General features: G+C 42.1%; 1 protein-coding gene across 3 annotated transcripts in view; it reads left to right on the top strand.

The window, feature by feature from the left end:
* Window positions 1-13319, top strand: part of CMIP (c-Maf inducing protein) — a 268371-nt gene that overhangs the window by 231149 nt on the left and 23903 nt on the right. For all 3 annotated transcript variants that reach the window (XM_027850397.1, XM_027850398.1, XM_027850399.1), the window contains exon 10: window positions 4659-5012. In XM_027850397.1, the coding sequence (XP_027706198.1) occupies window positions 4659-5012 (354 nt within the window). The remainder of the gene's footprint in view (window positions 1-4658; window positions 5013-13319) is intronic.

Raw genomic sequence — 13319 nt, 5'->3', positions numbered from 1 at the left:
CTCAATTCTGGTATCATAGGGGTGTAGGATCGTAGACTTTAGAACTGGAAGGGATCTTAAGAGATTACTTAGTATAAACTTTTGTTTTAAAAGAAAAGGGAAACATAGCTTATAGTAGTCAAATGACATGCCCAAGGTCACATAACTTCTTGTAAGTGGTAGATTCTACATTGGCTTCTTAGGAAACTTTTTTTTTGCTTGCTTCAGGGTTCTTAGCTATATGCCAAACAGCTGAAGTTGCTAGATAAGTGACCTTCAGATAAATGGAAATATTATTGTATTTAACTTGTATTACCTCCTTTCTCCCAAAAGCTCAAGGCTGTATAGAAAATGATTCACATTTAATGCTTCATGGTAGAATGCAACTCAATTCAACATTATTAAGCCTCTGCTGTGTTCTAGGCACTGAGAATGTAGAGACAAAAACAACAGTCCCTGTCTTTAAGGAGCTCATATTGTAGTAGAAAGGAACAGGATGGACAGGCTTTTGTGTAGAATCCCCCTTCAACCATACAAGGGACTTGCTGTAACCTGCCATGTGTTTAGCTCAAGGGCTCAAAGAATGGTCAATATGAGTAGAATGTAGGTCATGCTATGGGAGCAATAAATAGCAGATTTAAGCTCCATAGATGAAAATTTTAATAATTGACTTTCATCAGTAGATAAGTATTTAAGCACCTACTCTTTGCAGTGTCCTGGGTTCAGTGGGAGGAATAAGAGTGGGTTTGATGGTGGTGATACAAAGATGCATGAGATTATGCCTCAGCTTCTACCCTCAGGGACCTCACTGGAATGAAAAAGAAAGACTTATATGAAGCATTTGGGGAGCAAACACAAAACGGTACACTCTTATGAGGAACACATCCTAGTACAATAGGATGTCAGAGCAAGGAGGGATCACTGCAGACTCAAGAGTAATCAGGGATAATGATATTAGCTGACATTTATATAGAGCCTTAAGGTTTGCAAAGCTCTTTACATACATTATCTCATTTGATGCTGAAGGAGGTGACACATAAGCAGGGCTTTGAAGGATGGGTTGGATTTGGATATGCTGAGAGATGATGAGGGTGAAGAGAGACCTTACCTATAAGAGAACTATATCAGTAAAGGAAAAGATAGACAAATTCATTTATTAAGTGTTAGAGAAGGGCTGGGCAGTGATGAGATGAGACTGGTGCGAGGAAATGAAGAAACTAGGGATAGTCTGTGAAATGGACCCCATGGGAATTGTGTTATGGGCCATCGGCCCCCAGTATTTAATTCATTCAATAGGCAAGAAACTTTTATTCAGTGTCTGTTACGTAAAAGGCGATGTGCTAGGTCCAGGAAAGTTAAACAAAGAATTTCTGTTTTCAATCAGCTACGTTCAGTACATTTCTATATTAACCGTTGTTGGGGAGATGATGAAGATGAGGATGAAAGCAGCTACCATTTACATAGTGCTTTAGAGTTTGCAAAATGCTTCACAAATATTAACTTGTTTGTTCCTCACAACAACCCTGGGAGGTCGGTGCTATTATTAACCCTGTTTTCCAGATGAAGAGACCGAGGCAGACAAAGGTTAAGTGACTTGCCCAGGGTCATAAAGCTAGTAATATCTGAGACCGAATTCAAATTCAGGTCTTCCCAAGTTCAAAATCCAGCTAATTTTTTAAAAAGGAAAAAAAAAAGATGTCCCAAAAAGAGTGGATCAAAGGATCCTAGAATCATGGATTTAAAACTGGAAAGATCTTTAACCTCCAACACCCTCATTTTACAAATAAAAAACTGACATACAGAGATGTCAAGTGACTTGCTCAGGATCATATGTATCACACATGGGAGGTGGCTTTCTGAATCCAGGTCTTTCTTACTCCTAAGTCCGCTTTGTTCTCCACTACACCACAGTGCCTCTAAGAGGCTCAGGAAATACATAGCAGGTCACTAAAGATCAAGGAAATTAGGAAAAATAAACAATACAAACTTTATGGTCTTCTTGAGTACTTCTTGAGCACTTGAGTATGGTCTGTGAACTGGTCCTGGAGGATGGAGGGCATCAAGTGTGGATGTTTTGCTCCACCTGTGGCAGTTCACAGCCCCTCAGACTTTAGTTGATGATCTTCGTATCCTCCAACAATGTATAACCTGGTAGCTAAGTTGACCTGGCTGGTCCCTGGACAGCAGTTAAAGTCATAAAATCATAGATCTGGAAGGAATGAGACAGAGTACATAGCCTACCTCTTCATTTTACAGATGAAGAAATTGAGGCTGGGACTATCTTTGGCCTTTCTTTGTATCCCCTAGCATAGTGCCTCGCCCATATTAAGCATTTAATAAATGCTAGTTGACTGAGAGGTTGAATGACTTGCCTAAAATTACAGAGGTGGAATTTGTATTTATTGTTTTTTTTTAATGGTAATTTTTATTTTTTTTTTTGTTGTCAACATTTACTTCCATAAGATTTTGAGTTCCAAATTTTCATCCCATCTCGCCCCTCCCCCCACCCCAAGATGGCATGCATTCTAAATACCCCTTCCCCTAGTCTGCCTTCCCTTCTATCTCTCCCCCCCTTCTCTTATCCCCTTCCCCTTCAATTTTCCTGTAAGGCAGGATGGATTTCTGTACCCCATTTCCTGTATTTCTTATTTCCCAGTTGCATGTGAAAACATTTTTTTTAAAACATGTGTTTTTAAAACTTTGGGTTTCAGATTTTGTCCCTTCCTCCCTCCCCACCCACCGTCATTGATAAGGCAAGCAACTGAATATAGGCTATATATGTGCAGTTATGCAAAACACTTCCATAGTAGACATGCTGTGAAAAACTAACTCTATTCCCTTAATCCTATCCCGCCCACCCATTTATTCTATTCTTTCTTTTGACCCTGTCCCTTCTCAGAAGTATTTGCTTCTGATTACTCCTTTTCCCAATCTGCCCTCCTCTCTATCATTCCCCTATTCTCTTGTCCCCTTCCCCACCCATTTTCCTGTAGGGTAAGACAGATTTCCACACCCAATTGAGTGTGTATGTTATTTCCTCCTTAAGTAAAATCCTATGAGAATAAGATTCACTCATTCCCTCTCACCTTCCCCCGTTTCCCCTCCACTGTAAGAGCCTTTTCTTTTCTGTTTGTTTTTTTTTTTTGTGGGATAATTTACTCCGTTCTTCTTCTCCCTTTCTCCTTCTTCTAGTATATTCCTCTCTCACCCCTTAATTTTATTCTCCAGATATGACCCTTTCATTTTCAACTCACCCTGTGCCCTCTATATCTATATCTATATCTATCTATCTATCTATCTATCTATCTATCTATCTATCTATATCTATATCTATATATATATATATATATACATATACACATACATATAATTTTTTCCCCTCCAACTACTCTAATACTGACAAAGGTCTCATGAGTTACTAGTATCATCTTTCCATGTAGGAATGTAAACAGTTTAACCTTAATAAGTCTATTATGATTTTTTCTTTCCTGCTTACCTCTTCATGTTCCACTCAAGTCTTGTATTTGAAAATCAAATTTTCTATTCAACTCTGGTCTTTCCATCAAGAATGCTTGAAAGTCCTCTATTTCACTGAATTACCATTTTTTCCCCTGCAGGATTATACTCAGTTTTGCTGGGTAGGTGATTCTTGGTTGTAATCCTGTCTCCTTTGCTCTCTGGAATATTATATTCCATGCCCTGTGGACCCTTAATGTAGAAGCAGCTAAATCTTGTGTTATCCTGATTGTGTTTCCACAATACTTGAATTGTTTCTTTCTGGCTGCTTGTAATATTTTCTCCTTGACCTGGTAACTCTGGAATTTGGCTACAGTATTCCTAGGAGTTTTCCTTTGGGGATCTCTTTCAGGAGGAGATCGGTGGATTCTTTCAATTTCTATTTTGCCCTCTGGTTCTAAAATATCAGGACAGTTTTCCTGGATAATTTCTTGAAAGATGATGTCTAGGCTCTTTTTTTGATCATGGCTTTCAGATAGTCCAATAATTTTTAAATTACAGAGGTGGCATTTGAACCCAGTTCTGCTGACTCTAGAGCCAGTACTCTTTCTTCTATACCTTGCTACCTCCTGAGTCTATAATCAGGCTAACGCAAGACTTTCCAATTTGTTAGCAGAGGACTCTAGTGATAGAAAGTGCACATCACTGCTAGAGAATGCCAGTTTAGTTCCTTTCAGCAAATCTGTTTTAAGAGCCTACCATGTGTCTGATCTTGTACTAGTCACTGGCAATACAAAAGACAAAAGGTATCTGTTCCTGCCTTCAAGGAACTCTCATTTCCTGGCATTAACATGGACACAGATGAGTACACTATACAAACAAGTTACAGGTTACTTGGGGGTGGGAAGAAGAATGGTGAAGAGATACCACCATGAAAGAAGGCAGGGACTCTAAGAAGTGGAGATGAGGAGGAAGTGTATGCCAAGCCCTGGGAGATGAGGGTGTCAGTGGAGAGACCACTTGTACAAATACACAGAGAAAAGAGTTGAAAATGAGGGTACAATCTGTGGGGGGTGAGGTTAACCAGGGAAGGCTTCTTGGAAGGGGTGACTTTGGAATATAGATATTGATTATTTGTACTTTTCTGAGCTCCAGGTGTAGAGTGGTAATCCCCAAGCTCTCTTGTTTCTAAAAACCATCCTTTCCCCAATCTGTTACCACAGCCGAGACAATTCTCCAAGCCTGAAAGAAATCCGCAATGGCTGTCAGCAGCAATGTGACCGGAAACCCAACTTACCACTGCGCCTTCTCCACACAAGCCCCGACCTCGTCTGTCAGGAGGCAACATTGTCCGAATCCCGCCTCAAGTCGGTCATTGTCACTTCCAATGAGATTCACGTGGAGGTAGAGCGTAACAACACTGCCAACCAGAAGATGACGGCCAGTGCTGGCAACGACAGTGAGCCCAACCTCATTGACTGCCTCATGGTCAGCCCCACCTGTAGCACCATGAGCATCGAGCTGAGCCCCCAGGCCGACCGCATCCTGGGCTGCTACGTAGAGATCCTCAAGATACTGTGAGTGCCACCTTCCCCGTCACTGCCAGCCACCAAGGGTGTTTGCCCAGGTGGAGGGAGGGCAAGGGCTGCATGGAAACCCATTCTGCCACACCCTGCACCTCCATTGTACACCATAGCAGTCTTGTAGATCTCAGATAATTTGAGCAGTGCACAGCAGACAGCTAGTTAACAGAACCCTTGGAGGAAGTCTTTTGAAAAGTGAAGAATCCTTTTGTAAAAGCAAATGACTACCCCTCATTTATCTTTTCTGTATGTGTGGATTTGCATGTGTCAGGTTAAAGACAAGCATATCTCTTTTACTATGTCTTTAATAATATCTCTTTGTGTATATGTGTGTGTGTGCGCGTGCGCGTGTGCATGTGCTAGAACAGTGCTCAAAAATTATAGTTCTCAAGTCTCAGGTTATTAAATATCTCAGAACCACCCAGGGTTCCCCCTCCCTGTTCCCAGCTTCTGTTCTGACACTGCAAAAAGACTGTGACCTGCCAATATCATGGACCTACTCACCAGGAGAGTGTAGATAACCTTGGTTGTCCTGGCCAGGACTGAAGCACTGCTCCCCTGAGACAGATGAGTAGAATACTGGAAGGGGCTCTTACCTCCTTTGCTATCCCCAGGTTTTGGAAGTTGCTCCTTGTGATCATGTTGTCCTAGGGCCAAATCTATTCTTAATGTACCTCTGGTCATTTTTATTTGCCTCGGCTAAGCAGAGTCACTTCTTATCCCTGTAACTCACCATGCAGGTGTGGGTCTGAAGGTTCTTGAGAAATGTGACCTCTGTATGTCCCAGCCTACCACTCCACACCCCTTTGAGCACAGATATATCACCCTCTAGAAAAAACTGACATGCAGAAATCTGAATTTATAGAGAAGTTATACTGAGGTAACTTCACATTTCAAAGGGATTCTTTTCAAAGAAATTTTTAGTTGGACTCCTCCTAGTGCATTTAAAATAATTCACTAAATTTTTTTTGAGTACCCACTATGTGCAAGTTACTGTGTTTGGTTCTGAAAAATTGAATTAGATTTGCAAAAATGTGATTTATATTTCTTTTTTAATTTTTTATTAATTTATTTTGATTTATCAACAATCACTTCCATAAGCTTTTGAGTTTAAAATTTTTCTGCCCCTCCCTTTCTCTCTTCCTCCCCAAGACGGCAGCAATGTGATATAGGCTTTCCATATACATTCCTGTGATTTATATTTCAGAAACATATCCATTGTAGAATGAGACACACCTATAATTTATCTGATTGACTGGGATACTTTCTTGGCTATCTGACTTATGCCTAGGACCTGAAGATATATTCATGCCTGCTTATGATTTGCCTGAGTTACTTTTTAATGAGTTCTTTACTCAATTCTTTTAGCTTAGGTGTTTGTACTAATTCTCTCTCTTGACTGTAATTAGGGTTGAAAGTCTGGCCTAGATTTAAGAGAATTCCATTGTTTACCTGAAGGGGTGGATACAGGGGAATGGAGGGATGGAAGAAGCATAGTGTGTGCCTTTCTGTGCTTTAGAAGAATCACCTTTATAGGTGAGGGTATAAAATAATACATGCAAACACAAGACCAGAGAGACGGAATCATCCCCTGATTTGAAAAGATCATTTCTAATTTCAGGGAGTGCCTTGTGACCATGTTGACCAAGTTCCTAGACTTAATTTCTCCCCCATTCCACCTCCACCCCCTTGCCCCATTACTTACAGTGGCCTCAGCCTCTTTGAGAAGTAGGAGTGAATGTATCTAAAGGGGTATTAGAAGATTTCTGCAATTCTTTCAATCCCTCCAACTAAAGAGACACTGAGTGTATGTTTAAAAGAGCATTCTCATCCCACAACTTCACAGATTTCCAAATCGGGTATCTGACAGTTTCTCAAAGATGAAGTCTGCCCATAGGGTTTCTGCAAGTCCGGAAAGTCATTAACCTTGTGAATAGCAGTTAGAGCCAGCTCATTTTGGGACGTGAACAGCTGGCCCCTTCTTTCTGGAGTCTTATTACATCAATTCAGGGCTTCATTTTAGGCAAGCCCAGGCCCTCCAAGGGTGTTGCTCAAGCCAAGGCCCCAGTAATGCTGCACATTCTGTGTTCACACTAGGCCCCAGGACTCGAGCAATTTTCCGTAAACACTGGGAACTCCCAGACCTTCTGCTGTCTTGGGTACTGACTCATATTTCTCATTAAGCACTAAGGCTTTGAGTTTCATCATGCGGTTGACACACATTTTTATAAACACATTCATGAATGAGGGCCTTGTTCTTTGTAACTCCCCTCCAGACCTCCTCTTTGACCACATAGTCATGCCACCAAGGGTAGAAGCTGCAGCCGTGTTTTGTGTATAGGTGGGTGGCCAGGACAGGGAGGAGAGCAGGAGTGGCAGGGGTGAGAGTACCTAATCGATAGAAGGAGCTCAGTCAGTATTTGTTATTGATAGTGATGGAGAGCCATTGTTGGCAAAGAGCTGTTTAACATATTGGGGAAAAATAAATAAAGCAGATATTTCTTTGTGAAGCATGTATAAATCAGGAGTTTAAGTCCAAATGAGAGTGGTTCAGAATTGCCATGGGAAGAACTTGCATGTTATCAGAACTTTGCATGCTTAGATAGTAACTAAATCTCTGGTAAGTTGTGTAGGCTCCAAGGAAGGAGGAAATTATTATAAATCAGGATCCTGAAAGAAGCAGCAGCAGCAGCTGTTATCTTTGACTGCATTAATAGATATCTAGCACCCAGAAAAAGGGGATATTAGTCCTTTTATACTCAACCCTGGTGATACTCATTTTGGAATATTGTGGGGTCCGTTCTGGGGACAGCATTTTAAGAAAGAGTACATAGCATGGTACGTTGTGCTGGTTCTGCAGTTAGAGGACTTGGATTCAAATCCCACCTTTGATGCCTGCTGTCTGCATGAGCTTGGAAAAGTCACTTAACCTCCCTAGTCCTCAGTTTCTCATCTGTAAAATGAAGGGGTTGGACTAGATGACTTTTGAGGGCTCTTCTCGCTCTAGATCTTTGATTCTTTGTCTAGAGGAATATAACCAGGATTAGTTATGTTCTATGTCATATAGGGAACGACTGAGAAGACTGAACATGTTTAGCCTAGAGAAGACTTGCCTAGGAGCTGAAGGAGGGTTTGGGGGTGAAAGGGTTATGACAGATGTCTACAAACATCAGAAGGGTTTCATGTAGAAGGAGGATTTTTTTTTTCTGCTTGGCCTTAGAAGGCAGAACTAGGAGTAATGAAAGGTTCAGGGAAATGGATTTCAGCTCAGTATTAGGAAGAACTTTATGACAGGTAGAGCTGTACAAAAGTGGAATAAACTTCCTCATAAAGCACTGTATGGACTGCCTCACCCCCAGATGTCGAGAGAGACGTTATAGATGGATTATTTGGAAGGATAGCTGTAGAAGGAATTTCTACACTGAACTGGAGGTTGGAATAAAATGACCTCTATAGGCTATAGCTATAAAATTCTTTGAGAACAAAGTGCTTGCTGAAAGACCATAGAGTTTAAATAGGTGTGCCCAGGTTCAGACTCTGAGGGAATTGTGAGAAATTAATTGATGGTCTTCACTAAGCTCTGAGGTTAGAGGCTGATGGCTCCAAATGAAAGTCCAGACTCACAGCCTCTTGTTTCCAGTTCATGTTGTAGGGTAAAGGTGTTACTTGCCATGAGATTCTGGTTTCTTACTTCATTTGTGTTGTTCAGCCATTTGAGCCTTATCCAATTCTTCACGATCTCATTTGGGGTTTTCTTGACAGAGATACTGGAGTGGTTTACCATTTCCTTCTCCAGCTCCTTTTACAGATGAGGAAACTGAGGAAAACAGGCTTAAGAGACTTGCCCAGGGTCACACAGCAAGTAAGTGTTTGAGGCTGAATTTGAACTCAGGAAGATGAGTTGTCCTGACTTCAGGCCCAGCACTGCCCTCATTTATGTCTGTATCTGGGGATATACACCACCTCGGCTGTCAATGGTTAGGCCTGGTTTTACGCCCCAGGTAGCACATTTATTGAGACTTCGTCATCCTAACAGCCTAGAAATGTCCATCCTCATCTGTCAGCCAGCAACTTTTACTTAGCTTGAGTGGACACGTTCAGTAGGAAATAATATCCACAGTTGCCACCTTCTCAGAGCTTCCAGTCTGACTTCCTTCTTTCACAAATGAGAAGACTGAGATTTGCTACAGCCAGTGGCAGAGGCAGCATTAAAACAGGAAGAGTTCTTCCTGACCGAAAGTCAGCCCACGAGACACGTTGAAATAAGAGTGATAATCATTGCTCCTGTCTCCTAGTGTTTCCCTCATAACAACTCCATGAGGGTGATAGTACACATATGATTGTGCCTTTTTTATAAATGAGGAAACTGGAGCTCATGGAGAAATGGTGACTTAGCCCAGGTTCCACGGGTCTCCTACTAGGTATCAGAGCCAGGATATGAACCCAGGTACTTTGACACTTAAGCCAAGCCATTCTGTTGTACCATTATACTCCTTTATAGACCTAACTTACAGAGGTCAGTATGACAGTATGGAGGGGAGTGTGGAGATAGCATGCTGCAGTGATGACCAGAGTAGTTTAAACAGTGTTTTTAAGAGGAAGGATATGATTCAGCAGAAAGGATGGAGAGATTATAACAAGCTGGGGGAATGGTAAATATGATTATGCAAGTCAGGAACAGAGTTGGTTTGCCATGGAGGTGAAGGAGGGTTCTGAGCCATGTGGGATATCTGGCATGAAGAGTGGAAACTGAGGTGTAATGGGGCATGAAGGCAGCTTGATAGCAAGTGAGGGGCTGTGACTGTTTGCAACTCAATAAGAGCAATATGGGAGACTTTGCCTTTGAGAATGCCCTGCTTCCAACTTAAACTCCTCTCCTTAGTCAGCACAATCTCTTCCCCAGTCATCTAGTCAGGGAGAAGGGGGAGGGGAGAGAGAAAAAGTTCCATTTTTCTCCCCATGTGACCTCTAATTGGTCCTGCCAGGCTTGTCTAATTTTGGTTGCGTAGTCTACTCTACCCTAGACTCCAAAGTCAATTCTTTCAGTGAGACCCTCTCTCATCTGAAATCAGAAGTCACTACAGGAGGCAGAACTATCTGAGGGGGGGTCCCCTTCACGAATATGGAAGTAGCTGAGGGTTATGAAATAATGAAGACAATGATCCAGGTGTTGAGGCTGGGCCCACAGGCCTAGTGAGTGACCACAGTGAAGAGCTGGAGCAAATAGTAAGGGCATGTGACAAGTGTTTCCATTAGTGCAGAAATTTTGCCTGGTTTTCTAGTTACAGCAAAATTATAGGAAGTAGTTGGGGGGGATGACTTGTTTTGTGTAGCTCTTTACATATCCTGGATACTTAATAAATGCTAATTATGGTAGCAGAGACTCTCTCTAGGGAACTCAAAGCACTCTAAAGAGATTATAACCAGGGAACTCATTCAGCAACCCTGGAAAGAAGGAAGAGCAAGTATGTGTCCTTATTTTACAACTTAAAGGTAAAGCACAAGGAAGGAGAGGAATTCACCCAGGGTTACACAGTGACTGATAGGAAAGAGCCAAAATTTCTGGTCCAGTGCTCTCTCCACAGGTCCAAGCATTCTCTCTGGAGTAGGAAAAAAACTTAGAAATGACTATGTAGGCTATTGTTAGCAAGAAGCAGATGAGGGCAGCACTGAAGGGAAGAGGAATAAATTGCTTTCTAATATCCTCATTCCATCACTTGACTTTTTTCATCATTGAGGCCAAGCAGATATTCACTTTTACTGTCTTCTCACGAGGCTAGTAAATTCCCTGCAGGAGACTCGCTCATTTGGTTCCAGAGCCCTCATTCTATTCTCCAGCTGGTCATCCCCGTGCTCTAAATGCTTCAAATAGCCTCTCCCTTTCCCTTTTAATGAGGGTTGCCCAGGGCTACTTGTATGTTTTGACTTGTTTGAGCCACGCTTGAGAATAACTTCTGCTCTGAGAGCAGATAACAGCCATGGGCTGGGGGGAAACTTTGGAAGTGGCAGGTGTCAGTGGCATTGGTTGTCTCATATTTTATAGTGAGCTACTGCAAGCATTCTTGGAATGAAAGTGCTCGCAGGGGCATGTGCAGTGTTTGTGACTGACCATGTAGGCTAGGTAGGCTCAGCTTCTTCTCCCTTCCCCTTCTCCTTCTCCTGGGCCCCAACCATTTGACCCCATCCTCAGCAATGTGAACTAATAGAGATGCAAATGTGCCCATGGAACATACATGTTCATTTGAATAGTCCTTTTCAGTAGGATTAACAAGTCAATTAGAAATGGTATAGATGCATCCACATCTTAGAGCATGCTGGGATGTCACTGGATGGACTCTATTCATAAACAGAATAGGGCTATACTTAGGGTAGGTAAAATGCAGGTCATCCCATCGCCAGGGCAGCTGAAGGAAGGTTGGTTGCCATGCTAAGGCTCACATTGCCACTGTCCCTTGACTCTCTGTTCCCAGGAACTCCCTACTCCCTCTATCCCTACTTTAATAGGATAGTCATCAAAATCCCAATCCTTCTTTCCCTTTCTCTTTTCCTAGTTCTCACTTATCCTGTCCTCCTCTCCTTACTTTCCAGCTTCTATTCAGTGCTCCAACAAATTACCAAAAAGTCCCCTTGAAATGGGAGACTATATTTAGCTCTCTTTTCCTAGTTTTCCCCTTTAATTCAGGAACATTCTAGCTATACCTTGCTGCTTTTGGACAGGCCTCTCAATGTTTCACCACCGGACCTGTCCCAGTGGCTGAAGGCAACTTGCCCACACACTAGGAAGAAGGGAAGATTATGCCCACTTTACCTGAGAGGGAGCCATGCTCCTATTCAGGCTCAGAAAGAGCAGTGGAGCATCTAAGAAAATGGCTTTGGTGGTAACGTTGCTATCCATGGTGTTTCCATAGTAAGACCTGTCCATGCCTCTTGAAGGCCTGTGCCCATGGGAAGCAGGGAGCCAGACAAAGGGTACATCTCTGTACTCATTCCTTGTGGCACCAAAAGAGAACATTTGTCTCAACAAGGACTCTTTAATCAAGAATTTGATGTGACTAGAATGTGAAGCCATTTAACTTTACTGGGGAAACCCACAATGAAGAGTTTATTTTGAAATCTGAACTGAGCCTTTGCTGGGTGTTTATCTGGCCAGGTCTAAGGCCTTCCCATCTAAGCGGGGAACTATCAGACACTAGTGAATTCTTTTTCCATTCCACACAGAAACAGTCTGCAGACAGTCTTCGTGGCTTGTGGAAGACACTGTCAAGTCAGGTTCCAGGTATGGGAATGACATGGCATTCCTTTCATGACACCCCCCACCAATGCCTTTATGACTGACAGAGGTGCTCAGGTGCTCTGCTTTTCACTGCTGTGGAGTGATGAGGCGCTGTAGAGATACCAGCAGAATGACCCCTATTGTTTTCCTCTCTAAACCACACCAATTTTTTGGTGGTTAGCAACTAGGGTAGTGGAGGAAGAAGGAAGGCATTTAGCCCTGAAGCCCATGTGGGAAGAGAAGGTGACATAAAAACAGCCGAGGGTACACTTGGTCCATGGCATCAGGGTAGCCTGTTGTCTTTTGATCAAGGTGAAGAACTGGGTTCACAGTTATTTCATTTAGCTGATGCTGCCTCCAGTTAGGCCGTCATAGCCCAGAAGCTGGCCTGAAGCAACAAGTTTTCTGTGTGCTCACCTAGCAACTCAGTCTTCAAATGCCAGAGGTGAAAAAGGTATATAAGAAAGGTGATTCATTCTGCATTTCCTGTGCTAAATACGACTTCAGACTATTGTTGAAATATAACAGGACCAAGGGAATCCATAGTAGTGCCCAACTTCTTCAGATGTATGGAGGTAAATTAAAAAAACAGACAATTAACAAGTATTAATCTAACTGTTGGTATTTTAAATATGAGATCGTGGCTCCATTGAAGTCTTGAGCTATATAGATATGTGTTCAACTTTATCAGTGCTTGAGAGGAAAATCCAGATTTATGTAGAAGTTAGATTAACCAGCAGATGGTCAGAAAGGCATAAAATATAATTCTGCTTCATTCACTAACTAGCTTTGTGACCCAGGGCAAGTCACTTAACTGTTCTCAACCTCAATTTTCTTATCTGTAAAATGGGGATAATGCTAGCACCTACCTCCCAAGCTTGTTATGAGGATCATATGAGATACATATGTAAAGTACTTTGCAAACCTTAAAAAACTGTATAAATGCTAGTTATTGTTGTTATCGTAATGTAATTCTTCAGTCAAACTGATTCATCACAGACTTTTAGGCAGTTCTCCAATGCCTTTGC

Source organism: Vombatus ursinus, unplaced genomic scaffold (assembly GCF_900497805.2).
Source record: "Vombatus ursinus unplaced genomic scaffold, bare-nosed wombat genome assembly UNPS02009062.1, whole genome shotgun sequence".
Taxonomy (NCBI): Eukaryota; Metazoa; Chordata; class Mammalia; order Diprotodontia; family Vombatidae; genus Vombatus; species Vombatus ursinus.
Note: the sequence above shows the minus strand (reverse complement) of the source record. Positions and strands in the feature narration are given on the sequence as shown.